Source organism: Chenopodium album, chromosome 26 (genome assembly GCF_948465745.1).
Source record: "Chenopodium album chromosome 26, dcCheAlbu1.1, whole genome shotgun sequence".
NCBI lineage: Eukaryota > Viridiplantae > Streptophyta > Magnoliopsida > Caryophyllales > Amaranthaceae > Chenopodium > Chenopodium album.
Window position 1 is genome coordinate 424,411 of NC_137859.1, and position 20,832 is coordinate 445,242.

Sequence of the window (20,832 nt, forward strand, 5' to 3'; positions counted from 1 at the left end):
GCAATTTCCATTGTGAAAAAACCTCCTCAGTTTGAAATTAAGAGTCACATATATACTATGGGACTTCATGAGTCTATGTTAGCAGAAAACAAAAACGTTAGGGCTTGTTTGGCATCATTTTTTGTTTTCAGTTTCCTGTTTTTTTGAAAACTAAAAACCAAAAACAGGAAACAAGAAAAAGGTGTTTCCACTTTTTTGTTGTCAGTTTTCAAAATTATCATGATTTTAATAAGTCTAAATAATTTTGATTCATTATGTGACATATATAATGTACTTTTAAAAAACAAAAAACCAAAAAACAGAAAACCACAGCGATGCCAAACAAACCCTTAGCTTCCCCTTTCTTAAAACAATACTCTGTACATTAAATGAGCCAAAAATCGTGGAATGTAGTCCCAATTTGAAGAGAGATGCTACTCATACAGAGACTTGCACTACCAATTAAAATATGCTAACTCAAAATTAAGAAAAAAAAATGAATGGAAAATTTGTATTTTCATGGCTTAGGTAGTCCAAAGCACGATACCGGACAAACAAAATTTGTTACTAAAGGTCTGTTCTCTTCAGATTATTTCCAGTTCAGCTCCTAATATCCTCCTCTTATAAAATATTCAGTTCGGTTCAATTCAGCTCAGCTCAGTTCTGTCATTCAGAACATGCCCTAATTAGCTTTTGCTATTATTTTAACTATTGTATTAATTCTTCATGAAAACAAAAAAAATTCAAAAGTGGGATTTTCATTTGTAATCACTTGCTTGGTATATGACAGTACGATTACACAAAATGCATACTTGTATATTAACAACTACAGTAGTACCTTTTACTCTCCCCAAAATGGATTACAATACCCTTAACCTCACCTCCATATATACAAGAACAAATATATAGATCAATAACCCCAAAAAGAAAAACCCTACACCAAAACTCCTGCAAAAGCAATTCACTTCTTAATGGTCTGATGATATCCTAAGCCTTTCCCTTTCCCACAAAGCTGTCCTTAGTGATTCAAGAGATAAGCTACCCGTGTATACTTCCGTTTCCTCGTTACGTAATGGACCACTATATGATTCGCACTCCAAATGCCGCATTCTTCCGCTGCGATTCCCTACATCATGTCTAGGTGTGGACAGAGCACTGGAATCCATGAACATGTCACCCTCTAGTACGCGAAGGACCTAATGTTTCACACAAATATAAAACACAGTCTTAGCCTTCAGAAATCCAAATATTAAGCCGAGCTAGAATCTGAAATTCTTCATAACTAACAAAAAAAGATAACTAAATGTTTTCTTGTTCATATACACTTAACTGTCAGCAAAATTGAACATCAACACTCATCATCAGAGTTCTCATTACACGCACTAAACAGTTTAGGGGAAAAAAGAGTTGCAACTTTTTACCTGTGACATTCGAGGCCTGGAATGAGGGTCTCGCCGAATGCACAAGGAAGCAGCATGCATCAGGCAAAGAACCTCTGGTTCTAGATACCGGTTACCAAGACGAGGGTCAATTAAATCCTCAATAGCACGCTCTTCCAAGAGGGGTCGTGCCTGTTTACGAAATGCCACGAAAATGTAAGAGAACATAAGACTTGATCAAAAGGGTCTAGCAGCCACAGGACTAAAAGAACAAAGAAGCAACGGTGACAGAACATACCCATTCAGTAAGGCACTGCTGGCCTTTAGGTCGAGTGAGATCAACAGCCTTTCTTCCTGTAAGTAGCTCTACAAGTACAACACCAAAGGAATAGACATCAGCCTTTTCTGTGATTTGTCCACTCTGTGCATATTCTGGAGCTAAATACCTGCAGTAGATAAGAATAAAAAAATTCTATTAGATTGATATTAACCTACATGTATAAAAGATCTAAAAGTTTAAAGAAATGGTACATCAAGACGTACCCAAATGTGCCTATCACTCTTGTTTCAACTCCAGTGTCTCCATCAGGTTGCCATCTTGCCAGGCCAAAATCCCCCACCTGACCAGGAAAAATAATTTTCCGCAACATCAGAATACTATAATAGTATACGGAGTACAATAGTTTCAAAACAAGGATTGGATCACGCCTTGGATGAAGGTGATATTTCATTTTACAGTTTTCATCATTCAACTAGTTGTCATAAGGTTGCAATGCTACTACACATGATTACATTCCTGGGAAAGATTATGAAATAGAATATCAAAATTAAGCAAGTCTTGTTAAAGTTACCGGATTACGGATCACAAAAATGAAGTAAACTCTTCCTTTACCTTGTAATCTCAATTAAGACACGATTTTCACATCAAAATACATCCAATGCCTCTAAATAGGCCCCTGTCTTCAGCAGGGTTGTCAGATCTCAGATGTGCATAACCAGCCCATATTTAATAAAAGAGGTTGTCCCTAGTTCACCCTTGATTCCATACACATTTATTGGTTGATGTATCATTAATTAAAGACAGTTAAATGAATCAATTTAATACAAACCGAAAAAGGCTATAAGTCAAAACAAAAAACAAATTTTTGAATTCATTGGAAATGACAGATGATTCTTGGTTATTATTAAATGCAAACTGCAAAAGTTGTAATGAAAATTGACACAACAGCAAGCACTTGAGAGGTGACTTCTTTTCCCTCCCCTCAACACCCACACTTTATGTTCTTTTTAGAATCTAGGACTCTAGGTCACATGAGAATCACAGAAGTAGAAAATCACCACATCTAGTTTCGGTGTATCCATATGCTCAAAAAAGTAAATAACATAAGAAAATCATCTACCATAACCCTCCTAAGCTTCCATTTAACATCCGAACCCGTGTATAAGTAACATATGATCCCTCAACTTGGTGTGGTGGTTGTGCTTATTTTCTATATTATGCCGTGACGAAATGAGAATGCTTAACAAGTTTGAACAGAAACCCACTAAAGATAACAATGACTTGTGTTTATAATTACGTACCAATGGTTCGTAATCATGAGTGAGTAGAATGTTGTTTGGGCGCATGTCACGATGAACAATGCAGCCTACTCTGCACTCTTCATGTAGATAGCGCAATCCTCGAGCAGCTCCAACAGCTATCTTCTGCCGAGCAAACCATTCCAAAGGGGGCTGACTCCGTCCTGAAATCACATAATTAGTTGTAACATATGACAGTACATATGTACAATGCTAGAGCCACAGAAAAGAGAGAATTGAACCATTACCATATAAATGTGCATCCAGAGATCCATTGCATATGTATTCATAGACAAGTAACCTCCTCTTGTCTTCAATACAATAGCCTATAAGCATGACCACATTCCGATGCTGAGCACAACTCAAAACTTCCACTTCTGAACAAAACTCAACATCACCCTGTGAACTCGCCAATTTATGTTGCTTCACAGCAATAGCCTGACCATCAGGTAGTATCCCTCTGTGGACCGATCCATAACCTCCTTCGGCCAAGAAATTTGATTGTGAAAACCCGCTTGTAGCAAGCTCAAGCTCAGCATAGCTGAACCACCTTGGAGGCTTCCCAAAAACCGGCGCCTTATGTTGGCATATTGAACATAGCGGAGGAGGGCCAAGAGGAGCACTTCTTGATAAAGATATAGCTTCTCTCATATTACCACTATAGTCTAGATCATGCTTATATCTTCGTGATCCAATACCAGAATCCCTATCAATTTCAGAATACTTCTGTGAAGATTTCATAGAAGACCTCTTCTCAGGCTTATGAGAGGACCGTAAATGTGAAATTATATACTCTCCCATCCAAGGCCTAACTCCGGAACTTGTTGAGCAAGGGGACGATTCTTCATCCTCTGAATCTGAGTCTGATAAAAGATTTCTACTTTCTTTTATAAGGACCATATCACTCTTCTTCAACTTTTCACTCATTATGGATGGAGCAAAAGGCGATGTCCCAAGATCAGAGCTCGATACAGATGATGTTCCTGCTTCAGTCGCAGTAAATAGCTCAGGGCTACTGCTTGGTGTCACAACAGGCCCTCTAACTTCATCAAGTTGGTCACCAGATGGACCAGATAAGAGAAGCTCCGTTGATGGTGATCCGACCAAATTGAGTCTAAGCACTTTCGCCTGAGATCGTTTCATGACCACAATGTTGCAGTGGAGCTCATCCATACACCGTTTTTCTTCTTGCTTTAGGTGTCTGCAAATGGAAAAAACAAGATTAGTATTCCAACATTTTCACATATTAATGCAGGAGAAGAAATGAATTGAACATTACTTGTCCAATACAACCCAATTCGCCTGAACCTTCTTCGCTTCTGCAGCTACAGCTCCCGGAGGAGAGGCAGACACAATCTTTATCTTCACATTTTTCTGCAAATTTAAAAATAAAACACCAAACTAAGCTCAAATGAACACACACATTCTGACAAACAATAATAGTAAGTGACTATTTAACCTTATTAGGATCATAGACATCATGTAGCTGAAGAATCATCTGTGAACAAGAATCTGTCAACTCGATTTTCTGCTCCGAACTTGTACCGGCAAACAACTTTTGACCACTCGCACAATCCCCAGCAAACCTTGGGAAAACCCATAATCTCCTACCTACAAAAACGCATCAAAATCTATTCATCTAATTGCAGTATCATTGTACTCCAACATCATTCCGAAATCAAACTCCTTATTAGCATTGCAAATGCAGTTCAATAACTGAATAACATCCCCAATTTCCACAATATTAATCAATCCTGAATCCTCTTACATACTATTCATATGCAATGGCAGCAACAAACAACAAAATCATAGCCTTATTCCGAAACAAATATGGTCGGCTATATGAACTAAGAACTTTTAATCACATCATAAACCTTGAAAAATCCTCGAACAAAAATACAGCAAAACTTGAAAGTCATAATACTTAAAAATCAAAATAAACCGAATTCGTACCTGAAGTAGGAGGAGGAACAACGACAATGAGAGTAACACAATCACCAGGTTGAACAACATGACTCAAAGCCCAAACAAGAGCTGCCTTTGGAATTTCCTTTGAAGCTTTTACAGCTACCAATACTTTCTCAACAACTTCAGATGATGAACTCTTTTCATTCTTCTCTCTTTTCTGATGTTGCCCACTCATTTTCTCTCTCCTCAAAAAAACCCCACAAAAGCCCAATTCCCTTTTCTTCCTTCTTCACTACAATTATCACAATTATGAACCAAACAACCCCTTAATAATTATGCCAAAAATATCCAAATGGGTACCCACAAATTTTGATTTCCTTCAAAACCCTCCAATTTAGTACACTATTTTGTAACAGTCGCCAATTTTAGCTCATAAATGTTCAATTAATATTTATTTCCAAATATAGAAAGGAAATAAAGAGATTTCTCAACAAATTTGTGTAAAATTGCAGAAAATAATTACTCCTAATGTAATGTTGGTTTCACAAGAACAGAAGCTTCAATGAAGGAAAACACAGAGCATCATGAAAGTCTGTAATAACATTGAAAAAGGCACATTGTTACGTTTATATCAATACTTGCATAGAAAATGACATAAGCTTAGAGCCCAACGCCTATTTGTGTTTTCTCTCTCCTAATTTTATGTTGTTAAGATAAAACGCTCCATATTAAATTCGGGTCGTGTTAGTTTTAAAAAAGGAAAGTGATGCGACTAATTCGGGATGAAACGGACTATAGTATTAAATCAAATCATTGAAATGACTAAACACATAAAAAAGAATGCCTCTGTTCACTTAACCCAGATGAATGAATGTACTCCAAATATTTTATGAATTCCCTCAACCAACCAATCAGTCAGTCAACTCCTTCCTTGTATCATCATATCTGTCAGAAAATGCCAAAATATAAATATGAGTATTAAAATTAAGTAATTGGAATTAATATTAAGAAAAATTAAATAAATAAAACAAAAACAGAGGAAAAATACTAACTCAGGGGAGTAAAATTTGACAGTTGAGAAAAGGGGAGAGAATAAAAAAGCGGGAAGGAAGAAGATGAAAAAGGGTATTAAAAAAAATAAAGGGAAAAGAAGATAAGGGGCTTTAATTAAGAAATTTGAAATTCAAAAAAAATGGGGTTTTGTTTTTTGGGTTGAGAATTTCTGGAAAATAAATATACTGACGGAATTGATGAGAAGAAAAGAGGACAAAAAAGGGAAGGAAATCGAAGAATGGGGAAGCTACAAAGAACCAGTAATTTAAGGAGAGAGAAAAATAGAAGAAAACAAAAAATGGAAATGATTAAATTTAGGGATTACAAGTTGCAGAAGAAGAAGAAGAAGGAGGTGCAGTAAAAGATGAAACAATGGAAGTTGGAGAGAGAAAAACGGTAAAAAATGAAGAGGAGTGGTGGTGTAGTCGAGGAGACAATGAACATAGGGTTGAGATTGTGTATGTTATTTGTGTTTGTGTTTGTCTCATCATTTTCAAATAGGACAACTACACCTTTTTGTTTCTTTGTTTATTAGCCCCTAATAGGGTATTACTTGCATTGTTTATTTGTGGAGTGCCGAGTAATTTGATGCGGAAAGTAGTGTAAGGGACTTTTTATATTTACTGAACTGAACTGAACTGATTGGAGCTGAAATGAATATTTTATGAGAGAGGAAAATTAAGAGCTGAACTGAACTGAATTGATTGGAGCTAAACAGCCTAAACTGAACTGATTGAAGCTGAACTGAACTGAAATTAAGTAAATGTGAACAGGCCCTAAACATGGTTATTTACACGAGCTTGATACTTTTAATGGTTAGTTGTTTTATGTTATGGAAGTAAGCTTAGTAATTGAAACTTATGTAAATGAAACGTGTTTTGGTATATACTCCATCACTATCTAAGGAATATTGTTTAAATTAACATAAGATGCAAATAAAATGTGAATGTGGCAATAAAGTGAGGACTATAAAAATCATGTGAAGTATGAATTCATGTGTATAAGGTGAGAAGAATCTTATACTCCCTACAAGTAATATGCCAATGATGTAGTGGGTATTTGTTAGAGATATCGGAAAATATATATGTAATATATTTTCCGTATATATCATTTAAGAGAATAATATATTTAGGATATTTATGTTAAGATATTATTTTGAGAATATATCATTAGGATATATGGTATATCTTTAAGGAATATTATTTCCTATCTTATGAGCGTAGGTTTTGTATAAATACTCAACCTATTGATGAATAATGAGCAAGCAATACAAAGTCATTCTATTCACTCTTTTCTCTAATTTAACATGGTATCAAGAGCAGGTTAAATCTTGGGACCGTTCATAAAAAATTTCCCCCCTACCGGTGGGTTAGAAATTAAACCCATCGGTGGGATGATCCTTTAGCAAAAATTACCAATTTTTTTTTTTTTTTAGTTTATTCCATTGTGCAAGTTAGTGTTGGTGCAGAGTTTGAGTTGATGACTTGATGTATACATTACATCATGCGTGGCTTTTCTAAGCATTGAGATCAAAATAAAGTTGTTGAAGATGGAAAAAAAAAAAAAAAAAAAAAAAAAACGGCTCTCTTGTGTCGTGAGACAAGATATATTTGGTTCTCCTTGTGCCGTGAGACGAGGTTTGTGAGTTGATTCGAGCATAATTTTGCTTCTTTGGATTTGAGTGTGGTTTATTCTGAAAGACTAATAAGAAATTTGAGTGTGGTTTACTCTGGAAGGCCAATAAGAAATTTGAGTGTGGTTTACTCTAACAAACCAATATTTGATTGGAGCTCGGTTTTGCTATGGAAAAACAAAAAATTGTTATATTTGCAGGTTCGAAAAGAATGGCGTTCCTGTTTGATTGATGACTGATGAGTTCGAAAAGATGAACGTTCTCATCGCTGAAAAGAAGAGACAAAAACTGAAGGCGACATCACAAGAGTGTGCATCTCGGCTTCAACAAAGTGAAGAATTTCCAATCGCAACGTTCGTGTTACTGCCGTTACGATTGCGGGAGGGTGTTAGAGATATCGGAAAATATATGTGTGATATATTTTCCGTATATATCATTTAAGAGAATAATATATTTAGGATATGTATGTTAAGATATTATTTTGAGAATATATCATTAGGATATATGGTATATCTTTTAGGAATATTGTTTCCTATCTTATGAGCGTAGGTTTTGTATAAATACTCAACCTATTGATGAATAATGAGCAAGCAATACAAAGCCATTCTATTCACTCTTCTCTCTAATTTGACAGTATTATAGCGTTCAGTTCAAAGATTAATTCAATCCAATTCTGCAAACCAAATTTGTTTAAAATAGGGAGGAATATGAGAAGTGCTGAGCCTGGATGAAATTTGATCTCTTATAAGCTTTTAAGGCTAATTCTTATGAAAAAGCCAAAAAATTAAAATTTACTTCGCAACATTTTTTGTGGGATAAATTAAGGGACAAAAAGTCACACTAGTTACTACTCTGTAGTGGAGTACTAGAGTAGTAGGCGTAGAATGGTTATACAGTTGAGAAATGAGTGAGTTGCAATCGAAATGAGAAGAAGACGCCGCAATGCAACGCCTCTCTTCAATTCATAATCATAAAATATTCATTCCCTTTTTACTTTATGTTAGTATAATACCCTCTCACATCAGTTCCCTATGCAATGAAACACTTTATAATTCTCCACCTTTTCTTTGAAATTATGAACATACATTACTTTTATTTCAACTCATAGTTTGGAGCTTAAACTCACTACTAATTCCATTCTGGACTAAAGGTTCATTTTTACTTCTACAATAACCACTTTTGCCACTCCATATAACTTTCTTTTTGTTTGAAGTGAATCAATAAAGTTTAGACGTTCGAACTTTATGTATTATTTCGAATTTTAGAGAGAGGAAAAAAGTTCTTACCTATCTATACCAAGTATAAAGATAAGATTTCCGTCATTAATCGTGGATATATTAAAACTGTCTATGTGGTTAATCATATACGAATTACGAAATAACTAATAGAGTAATATTTAATTCATCAACACAAGTAATTGAGTGTACAATGTTGGGCTTAGGCCAACTTTGTAATTAAAAATGTCAAATGTGGACACTAACCAACTTAGAGCTATGATTAAAGGCAAATGATGGATAAATAATGATATTTTGAACGAGGTTTCAACTATAGCATGCCCTCAAAGGCTCAAAGTCAGTGAATGTTAATACGGTAGTACTTGGGTTTAAATTTGGTCAATGATTTATTGTTGATTGGTACTAAAGAATAAAGGGAGTGTAATAATCATCCTAGCTAATTCATTTGACGGTGGGACCGATTCACCGTTATTTGTCCGTGACCTTTGTGAGGTTTTATTATCTTCACACTGATATTTTTAGGTCCACCGGCAAGACTTCGGTAATTAACGTCTGTTATGCCGTACTACTCGGTTTAGTTGTGGCAGCTTTAAATATCCAAGGGGAGTGATGAAAAAAACAATTATAAATAAGGACATAGTCCGACTAAGTTTTAGACCTGTTTTGTTCAGCTTAATGTCACTTTAATTCAGTTTAGTTTCAATCAGTTCAGTTCCTAATTTCCATCTATCATAAACAATTTATTTCAGTTCTATTCAGTTCAGTTCACTTCAGTTATTTCAATAAATCTGTATATGCCCTTATTCCAAATCGTATATAGGATTAGCCTTTTAAAGTTTTTAACTTACTCGTAGTTTATAACGAATAATAAAAATATTCGATGGTGCAATGATATTTATATGTGTTGTTAGAGAAAGCTATACATCAATACAATAATCAATTAGGGGTCATTTGGTTCAACGAGATAAAATGGAATGGATTGAAAACCATGCCATTGATACCAAGGTGGTATGAATTAGAAAACCCTATACCATGCTTGGTTCAAATGGGAATGAAATTATATTTAATTATGGTTTGTACATAGGATTAAATGGATTTAGAATCTCAGGATATAGGGTAGCCAGGTATGAAGTTGTAATGGGTTGGAATGAAGTTAGATACCAATAGTATGAGGTTTCAATGTTTCATGGTAAAAAAAAGCTCATTCAAATATTGAAATGAATTCTACTCCATTCCGAAAGCCCTAACCAAACACCTCATTAAAGCTTATTCAGGACTCCGTAATTACCTAATTGGTATGTACTAATGTACTATGTTCATAGAGAAAAATTTGAGGATCAAACATGAGTATACCACAAATATCACCATCAAATATTTTATTATTAATTTTCAAAATGCAAGTATTATAATATTAAGTACGTGCACTAGTAAACTAGTGTAGTACTCCGTAATAAACAACGCCAAGGATACGATGATCAGCAACAGCAAGTAGTACATTAATGTAGCAATTATTTTACAAGACTTCAAAATTTAATGACAAGATTAACGAGTATTTAATTAAGATTAGGACTAACATGATTAGGTCAGTTATGCCGACCTTCAGCCGTTCACGCCAAGCACGTCCAGAAGTTCCAGTTTGCATTGTGTGCTTGTTTCATTTTATAATTCAATTATTTTCTTAAGTATTTCTGTACTTCATCAATTTCATACGTGATATAATATCTATCACCTTTTTAATTACCAAATTTTCAAATTAATTATCGGGTGGCACCAACTCTCATGTGTCATGAGCTCATGACGCTTATTATTTTTATCATTTTGCTAACGACGTCTTACAATTAAGCACATATGGTGAGCTCGTATTATTGCACATTTGTATTAAAATTTAAAAAGGATTTCAGCTTAAGTGTCTGATTCGTAAATGCTAGATTAAAAAAATTACTCATATGTGAGTTAAGATTTATTTACCCGTTTAGACCAATTGACGAACGAATAGTAGAAAACCATGCTTTGACTCTTATTAACTCTTAGGCCATACAACAAATACTGCTTCAAAATTGATATTATGTGTTCAGTTGATAGTGTAATTTGAATTAGTACCATGACAAGTGACGTGAAAATCGAAAGAAAATTAAGATTTCAATCGTTTCGAATTTGCCCAAAAGCCAATTGCTAATGTACATTGTAATGGACTTAAATAATAAGCATGTGATAATTTCTACCAGTAGTCCTCTAGCATTTAAGCACAATGCTAAGTTCCATGTCGACGTCAGGCCTTGTGAACACGGAAGCTTTCAAATGTCCCGGCCATTTATTGCAAATGGACCTCCCTTAACCGTAAAGGTATGGGCCATGATTCCATCAAGATTATCATCACATGAATATGTTTAACTGTTTAATTAGACTAAATGATTCTTGTTTTTGTCTACTTAACATAGACTGATAACACTCCCTCTAATTCAAAATATTCATAATAATATAGCTTATATATTAGCATCTGTCGCACATACACAATAATGGATTGGTTATATTTAGTTAAAAAGTTACATTACTATGATAAAATATGTTTCTTTCACTTAATTTACTTGTTACACATCTTGTTAAACCATGTATATAGTTTAATTTTACTTAAAACATTAATCAATAAACTAAATTAAAATATATACTCCGTAACATATAACCTAACTACTAGTATTAAAAAACGGAGAAAGTATCACAAAATGAGATTTGAAACCCATTCGAACACCGGACTTATATTTATAACCTATACAAGATTTTGGTGAAAAGCTGCGGTGTGCCAAGTACGGTAGCTCATCAGTTCATGTGACCACTTACGTTCTTGACCAGTCTTTGTCTCTTAATTAGCTCGCTTATTAGCTTGTCGAAATTAATGTAAGCTAAGCTCCACTTAAATACAGTACTTAATACTTTGCCTTCTCGCTTTTTGTTTATAAAGAAAAGGAAAAAAGACTTGGTTTAGCCCAAGTTTCCAATTAAAGAATAGCTCCTTCATTCCTTTTTACGTTATACTGTACTCCATAACAATGTGCAATTTATTCAAACAACTACTAATCTACAAAAAAAACTACTAATCCCATAATAAAGAAAAATTGTGGAGTACACATCAATCAATGCAAGAAAAAAGGAATTACAGTAGAAAATAATAATTAATAAAAGTTCATAGACACACTCAAATTACTCCTATTAATCTATTATAATATGGTCAATTTGAAACATATTTTTTAAATTATATGTACGGAAGTTATTTTCAAATCTTGACACTACTCCTTAAAAATTTAACCAATCAAACTAGACAACATTCGTAATATAGCATTATACTACGTATATAAAGTGTAGTATAGTATAGACGTATAGTACACAAATATACGAATGAAATTGCGTTAGATGAGCACATAGGGCATAAATAGTGCATGTCATAGAATGATAGAAGTAAGTAAATTTTGTGGGCTATTAACTGGACCCGTCAACTGCTCACATGTTCGAGTTCAAGTACTCTCACCAACTTGTCACTCTTGCTGCTTGCACTAGTTAACAACTCCTCCCAAGTCCCAACACCCAATTATCAACACATTCAAGTGTACCACTCCTTTTTTTCATTTATCAAAACAAAATAAAAACCTAAATATGGAATAAGGTTGACTCAGTCAATCAATTATTTCTTTCTGTCAAATAAATTACTTCACTAACAGACACATTATTCCGATAACTTTTATGTTTTATTGTTTAATCTAGCCTGAGATATCATTAATTAACTTTGATCTATCTAAACGTTGATAAACATACAATTTGTCTTTTATTAAAAATGCATGCTATCTTCGTTTTTATAATTGCTCTATTATATATTAACTTTCACAACATGTATCGTGTTTTTTCCTATACAAAACCATAATTGTTCGCAATGTAATTGACAATGTCATCTCATTCGATAAATGTTGAAGAAACATGTGACAAAAAAATTTAATTCAAAAAGATGGGTTCAATGAAACATAGCTGTTGTTGTAGGAGATATTAAAAGTATTATGGGGAAAGATAGATAGATGAGTAGCTATTGTAACAATGGAGAGTGAAGACATAAATTTTACTCATACATTCAAAGGTCATTTTCTATTTTTACCTATATTTCATGCAATCAATAATCTGCTAATGTTTTAATACGTTATTTCATATTGCATGTATATTGGACCACTTGACCAAAGCGACTATTCCTTTGATACTCTGAATGTTTTTCCAAACTTGAAGATTATATGATGGTCTCTACTCTCTGCTATTTTTATCTTCATAGATTGCATTTCTTTTTCCTCAATTCGAGATATTTTACTATTATGAGTACAATTTACATCCTAAAAGTGTTCATATATTATGGATTTTGCTTAACAAATGTTGTACAATCTAACAACCCGTTTGGCAAGTGTTAATAATAAGAATGAAAAAACAATTAAGATCAAGTATCATCTTAACATGCATGGATTATGACGCTAAGCTAGGACAATTAGAGGCTTTTAGAGCTAGGGAACGAAGCTCTTGTTGGTACCTTCAATTCTCTTTCCGACTCTTCAGTATTTGACTATTTGTGGTTCAATTCTCATTAAAGATATTTAAAGATGAGTTTATATATAGTCTTGATTTTATACTTTGTAAATGAAATGTAAACTTGAAACGATGTATCGTAATTAGGGTCTTGCATACGTTACATCATCCGGTCATTCAGGTAAAATTTAAATAACAATATTTGTTTTTTTGGAATTCATGACAACCATCATTCTTCATTTCTTCATATTTATTAATCTGTGTATTGTTTGAAAGGCAATTATACCATTAGAAAAATGGGACCATTGAAAAATTTGCATTGTGTTGTGAATAGGACTATCTACAGCTAATAGAACCCAAATTTGTTCACTGCAAAAAAAATATAATGAAATTACCATCTCAGTGAAAAATACAATTATTAATGTGGGGGCATCAATTATCATCATAAATTTAAAGATAACACTTGTGACTTGTGACAAATTTTTTATTAATTATTTCATTGGTATGTCAGAAGGGTATTTCCAGATCTTAGTGTTTAATTGTAGGCCCAATTTTCATTTTCTGGGATATACAAAATAAATAACGAAGATAAGAAAAATATAAAATTTGTCACATCTTGATGAATTATGATTGAGCACATTTTGTGAGAAATCACTCAACAAGCCATGATCTGTCTATTGTCAGATCCCAGACTTGTGTTTGGAAATTTTTTAATAAGATCAAATTAGTTTGATGAGCCAAACCTGTACTCCTTATTTATTTTGACCATTTTCATTTATGATATATAGTACTCAATTTTTGTATTCTTAGCTTGAATCTTTATTATGATCACTTTTTGTATTTTTCCGAATTATGTTTTAGGGTTTACATTGTGTCTAGATTGTATGAGTTGTATCGTTACCTTGTTTGTTTCCCTCAATCTATATATATATTATTTTCAAATTACTTTTCCACAACTTATAAGATTTCGTGTCTTATGTGTTCATATATCGCATCACATATTCAAGCATCAAGACATTTGCTTCTTAAAAATGATTGTGGTTTGTGTCTCATATCGGGATTGCATGTGTTGAATTGAGATTCAAACCATGAGGGAATGGCTTGGAGTTAGATAACCCAAATGAGCCGAAATTTTTTATCAAACTGGACTATTTTCATAAAACTTTTACTGCCAATACTAAATAACTACTTAAGAGCACCACTAAAGCTAAGTGAAAATTTGTGAAGACATTAGACATACATACAATGAATACATATTTTATATTTTAAAAAAGATATTATTTTGAATATATATTACGATAATGCAACTAATTTTATGAACTCATAACTATTTTCACCTTTTCATTCATAGTACCACCAACCTTGGCTATCCTATATGAAAAAGCCTAAGAACTAACAAAAGTATTACTATCTGTCAAAAAAACAAAAGTTCTACTTCGTATGTAGAATTGCTAGAAAACAATATACTCCGTTCTTGGATCAAGCTAAGTTTAACTTAGTGAAAATGAGGTTACCTTTCAGGCTTTCAACATGAGATTGTCTATGCCATTGTCTAATTCGTTAATCTAGGTTGAGTTGGCTCGTAAGGGATTATATCCCGGTAGAACTATTCATCTTACCTACCAACAACAAAAGAGAAAAAAAAAAACCTGTTTCTAATTCTTGCGCTAGCTTAACAACTAAAACAACCTACCAGCCCCAGGTACATGAGCAAAAATATAATCAATTCATCACACAGATGGTTGTTTAGGTTTACGGCCCAACATGGAAAGCGGCAATAAGCACAAATAACTATCAACTAGGCCCAATAAAGAAAAGCTATACAAGTATCAACTAATACTATGTATCACTATTGATATTGCCTTACACCCACAACAACAACAACAACAACAACAAAAAGAATAGTATCACTATTCTTCAAAGGTACCAAAGGTTATGTACATAACCAAGTTAAGATTCGTCTTATTGGAAAATGACACCTTTTAACCATGTCTTAGAGATTCAATCTCAATTAGGAACACTTTAAGGGTGATATTTGAGAATTATTATCCTTCCCCCTCACTTTTAAAATATTGAATTCGTAAATATTGGACTAAAAAATCGTGAATATTGAGATTTGGTTAAGATTCTTTTCCTTACATTAAAAAAAAGAAAACAAAAATTATGAGGCCATGAATTAAGAGATCAAAACTGTTTACGATCCATATTATTAGACTACTTTGCCAATTTATCATTTTTATTACATGCTCACATTTGAAGTAGTGGCCCATAATACAAATCAATTTTCTAATTGCTATAAACTCACGTAGTCACGTGTGATTAACCAATTTATTTAGTCACAATAATCAATATCCCAAATTAAAAGGCCCAAGATATCCAACAACTTTGATCCCTACGACCCTACTTCATCTAATTAATTAATCAATCAATAATGACTATCGAGAAAACAAAACCCACCTAAAATAAAATTAAAAAAATAAAAAAAAAATTGATGATGGAATCGTTTGAACCACCGAATTGAAAGAAAAAACATGTGGAAAGCTCTTCTCATAATCTCAGTATTGATTTATTTTTCCTAGTTAATTTGTGTTGAATTTTTTTCTTTATGATTTGAAATTCTATAATTTTAATAATTTGTAGAGAACATGAAATTACAGTAATAACACTATACTAATGCTACGAGCCAACTTACCCTTCCCCCTACTTGGCTAACTCGGGCCGTGAGAACTTGTGAGAAGTTGCGGCCCGGTAGAGCCCTTCTCCTTACCAACCCAAAAAAAAAAAAAAAAAAAAAAAAAAACCATATTAGTCGATGCATGTGTATATATATTAGTATATTACGGAGTACCATGGTTTGGGTTTTTAATTATTATTTCAACATCAAAATAATGTTGAAGAGATAAAGGCCAAGGATTATGTATTACAATTGGTACTTAATTTCACCTATTAACTTATCAAAAGTTTTTTGCATGTATGGGGTGCACAATTAATTTAACATGCATCCGTTTATTGTATACCAACGGTTACCAAAATTATCACAAAAGTCACTCTTAATCCCATTAAAGTTACTCTTATTATCCATTTTTATTCTCACAAAATTACCTTTAAACTATCAAAAGTTATCCATATTTCTTTCCTTGTTTCTCCCGCCACACAGTATATTACTATACACCCGATTTTTTAAAATATTTGTCTAACCCATTAAGCTATCAATTTAGGGTAAACATTATACGTTAGCTCAAGTCTATATCAATGGTTTCATACTTTAATTTTATCTAACCATACTAAATTGAGCTACTTATTAAAAACCAGTAAACATAACTCATATCATTCTATGTTTGAGCTCACTCCATCCATTCAACAATTCATAGGTTCTAGGCATTCTACATAGAGTTCAAGCTTCAAACCTATTCGATATCCTTGTAAGTATACACATATCACAAATTGAAATTATCTACGCCATTACTTCATATTAAAATATTCTTAATTAAAAATTTACGTATCGTATCATACAATATATGATACTCCCTCCGTCCCTAAATTACATTTCTCCTTTCTACTTTTGGTATTCCAAAATTACATTCCTCCTTTCTATTTTTGGTAAGTTTTTTTAGGAAATCAACTCTCTTTTTCAGTTTTATATTTAATGCTTTCTCACTCATCCTTACCTAATCTCACTCATAATCCTTGTGCCAAATTATAATGAATATGATTGGTTAAAATTTTTTCAATTAGAAGCATGTGATTGGTCTTTTTTTTTGCAAAGGATTGATGACATGTCATGAGTAATAACTACTCTATCTTTGTACTTCCCATTACATTATCTAATTATTGTTATTTGTCTTATTCTTCCCTCCTTAATTCCCGTGTAAATTTCCAAAGAAGAATGTAATTTAGGGATGAAGGGAGTACATAGTAGAGTTAGTGTGACTTTTAAATAGACCTTTACAAAATATTATATATATAAAATACATATATATGACTTATTAAACACAAAACGAGGAAATCACATACAATTTGAAGAGTTTGAACATAGAAAAAGGATCTTAATTCATAATCTAGTAAACTAGTGAGGGACCAATAATAAACGTTTGACCAAGATTCAGGACCACGATATACTTCATGCCACGTGAAATGTCAATGGTCAGTCCTAAATAATTAAGGAGAACGAAAATAGTGATATTTTAGTGAACTAACCAAAATTATGCATGGGTCGTTTTCTCATTGACTTAAAAGTCTCTTCGTCAACATAAAGTAAAAAGACTTATTTTTATACAAGTAAAAAGTCTCTTGGCCTTATTTATTAATTGGACTCTACGGTTTGTAGAAGGGCCAAGTGACCATCATATGAAATAAATTATTTTATACAATTTGAGTACTTATTTTTCATGTGTCACATTTTAATTTAATTTTTCATTTTTAAAGAGAAAATGCCATGACAACCTAGCTTTTAAGGTAGTTAGGTAGGGTTAGTTTGAATAAAAAAAGTATGGTATGTCCTTATAATTTAGAGTAGTGTTCTATTAAAAAAAAAAAAAAAACAAAACAAACAAAAAAAAGAAAGAAAAATAGAAGAGAGATTAATTAAAATTTTGTACATCAATGGATGAGAATTAGAACTTAAAATTAGAATTTCACACATACGTAAATTTGCCATCTATTGTGTGATCTCAAATTCATCTTTCCAATCTAGTTTAATTTCACTCAAATATTGTTGTAAAATAATTCAATTAAATTGTTCCATAATAAACATTAGTCATAACTTAATACTTCATACTTCCAATCTTGAAATTTATAAAAATAAAAATAAAAAAAAGAAAGAAAATAAAAATAAATTATTCTCTCATTATAGATTTAATGCTTGACTCATTGGAGTACGTAGTTAACAAATTAAAATTAAACGTTTTACATGAATGCCCTGGCCCTCAATGAAACAACTAATTATACTGTTTACTGTAAATTAAAGTTTTGTAGATAAATAAGTTTTTTGTCTGTGTATTATTATAACAGACAATAAAGATCTTTAAAACCTACCAATTCCATCACTTTTTAATTTGCTGCCCACACCAAATTAAAGGTAAACTTTAAGCATAATGATTATAAGACCAAGCGTGAACCATGTTATTAATATGCACGCAACTATGTACGGTGATATTATATGTAAATATTGTTAATAAATATCTTGCGCAATAATCATAATTGTTCAAAAATTAATTAATTATTTAATAATACACCAATGCATATCATCCTTACATAAAAAAAAAAAAAAAAAAAAAAAAAAAAAAAAGATCTTCAATAACGAAACTAAATCAATATTGATGGTTGAGCGTGTTTGACTAGTAGCTATTAGTATATTATCTGAAATTTGTAAGTATTTATATTATTTGGAGGAATTTGATGATATAATTTATTTTAATGTTTGAGCTAAAATAATAAGTTAAGCTAACTAGCTAGCGCTGGCTTGTATTTGACAAGGTTAACCCAATGACTCAATGAGCTATGGTTTTTGATGGAGACTATATATAGTCTATATATTACAGTAGTGTACGTAGTAATTAGGCCTTTGTTACTATAGTTAGCAATCATGTGTAATAATATGATAAATGCCACTACTGAAAACATGAAACATAAATTTTCAAGCCATATATGTAATACGGAGTACAATACTAGCTATCGTGCAACATTGTATAAGTTTGTGTTGCGTAGTTTTGAATTTCCAATTTAAATTAATTTCAAATTTTAAATCATAAAATGCGATTTGTACTCAAATTGTGTTTTGGGATGGAATGTTAGAATTTTTCGAAATCAAAACAAAACTAAATTTAGCGACAAAAATTGCAATAGATTATTAAATCAACTTGTGAATTGTTTAAAAAATTTGGTTGGTGTGAATTTTCATTGATCGACTCAACACTCATCAGCTGCCAAATTAATCCTCCGTATCAATCAAATGAATAGCAAATATTAGTTTTTTTTTTTTGGTGCAATAGCAAATATTAGTTCAAAGTTATTATGCGTTACCAAAAAACTAAACAATCAAATAATGTACTGTATCTATTATTACAATTACATTTATTTTGGGAAAGAAATTACAACTAACATTTACATTACATACATACACATATAGTGTTAAGTTGTAAAAATAATTTATTAACTTCCCCTAGGATATGCCCTTCCTACATATCTGATCTCAAAATCGGTGGAGAATACTCTCGCAAGCACCATCACAAGGCCATCACTCTACCTCGATCATAATTAAACAATGCATCTCTAAAGACGGAAATTGATCTTGCTTGATTGGCAACATTATGTGAGAGCAAAGTTTTTTATGCTCTTTTCACGTGGAGGTGTGAAAATCAACTTATGATGTGCCAAAATCATTTCCCTCTCCAGACATACTATATATTTTATATGTCCAAATACTACAATTTCATAATTAACATAATTATATTTCAAAAATCTAATCAAATATAGTATATACTTGGTAATAATATATATTTATATATGGTGCCACAAATCCATGTAATTATCTGTGTAAGAATAATTATTCCCATAATCATCAATAACATCCCAATTAACCCCTCTCTTCAAACTAGGAGGCGTAAGAAGCATACCCGCAGCCATACCATTAATCAAACTCGGATAATTAAATATTGCCTCTTCATCTATAAACAAGTCGTTAGAGTTTCCTTCTCGATCTCCTTCTATTTCAAAATAATGGTTTACACTATAGCTTGAAGCAGGAATTTCCACCTCCGGTTCACTCTTTTTACCATTACTACTTGGTGATGAAGAGCGTAGCTCGGACCTAGTGGCTTGGAAGGCGGCGAGCCTAATGTCCTTCGCCGAGGTAGACTTAGCTCGAGGAGCGAGCCAAGCCGAGTCAAGAAAATTAAGTACAGCTTTGTCACCTCTAAGGGCTATAGCCCCAACGTCGTGTGCCCTAGCCGCGAGTTCTGCGGTAGGGTATGTCCCAAGCCATATTCTGCTCTTTTTGTTAGGCTCGCGAATTTCGCACACCCATTTTCCACCGTCTCTCTTGCGGACGCCGTGGTAAATAGGGTGGCGAGTCTCCCTAAACTTTCTTCGGCCAGCCTTCCGCTTCTTCGGAAAACCTACAACTTCGTCATTTAGTAGTAGGTTACTAAATGGCGAAGCTGATGAGCAGTTGGTAGGCGAGTCCGAGGACGTGGCATCCTCGGACTCCCCTCCACTTGGTAGAGGAGAGTATTGTAGTTGAGATGAGAACGGTGTTGAGTTCATGGGAGGGTGAAGGGGAGAATATTATTCGGTTAGGGAGATTTCATGGGTTTAAATAGATAGAAGTTACTCCCTATTAAATTACTCGTAATTAGGGTATTAGTTGCAAAAATTCAATGATAAAAGAATTTTTTTAAGATTACGTAAGCCACTTATAAATAATTTGGCTCCTTTCTACGAGTATTTACATATAGAGTACAATATATATATTTCTTGGATATGTCTTTGATTAGTTGTTATTTAAGATATGTTATGTTTG

At 32.8% G+C, this 20,832-nt stretch overlaps 2 protein-coding genes across 2 annotated transcripts; both read right to left on the bottom strand.

Moving 5' to 3' along the window:
- Positions 1-721: 721 nt before the first annotated feature.
- On the bottom strand, positions 722-6,351 carry LOC145616443 (inactive protein kinase SELMODRAFT_444075-like). Its single transcript, XM_081671159.1, has 11 exons — positions 5,897-6,351; positions 5,704-5,789; positions 4,890-5,436; positions 4,396-4,547; positions 4,216-4,310; positions 3,185-4,137; positions 2,940-3,100; positions 1,902-1,978; positions 1,657-1,804; positions 1,401-1,550; positions 722-1,175 (listed from the first exon to the last, which is right to left on the bottom strand). The coding sequence occupies exons 3-11, from the start codon at positions 5,077-5,079 to the stop codon at positions 948-950; spliced, it is 2,154 nt and encodes a 717-aa protein (XP_081527285.1). The 5' UTR covers positions 5,080-5,436; positions 5,704-5,789; positions 5,897-6,351; the 3' UTR covers positions 722-947.
- A 13,460-nt stretch (positions 6,352-19,811) lies between these two features.
- On the bottom strand, positions 19,812-20,576 carry LOC145616103 (dehydration-responsive element-binding protein 1F-like). Its single transcript, XM_081670810.1, has one exon. The coding sequence runs from the start codon at positions 20,574-20,576 to the stop codon at positions 19,812-19,814; it is 765 nt and encodes a 254-aa protein (XP_081526936.1).
- Between the last annotated feature and the right edge of the window lie 256 nt (positions 20,577-20,832).

Coding starts and splice junctions, on each gene's coding strand:
- LOC145616443 (XM_081671159.1), bottom strand. CDS start 5,079: ATGAGTGGGCAACATCAGAAAAGAGAGAAGAATGAAAAGAGTTCATCA. Junction 1,979..2,939: donor CTCATGATTACGAACCATTG/GTACGTAATTAT, acceptor TTTCCTGGTCAG/GTGGGGGATTTTGGCCTGGC. Junction 1,805..1,901: donor AGAGTGATAGGCACATTTGG/GTACGTCTTGAT, acceptor TATCTACTGCAG/GTATTTAGCTCCAGAATATG.
- LOC145616103 (XM_081670810.1), bottom strand. CDS start 20,576: ATGAACTCAACACCGTTCTCATCTCAACTACAATACTCTCCTCTACCA.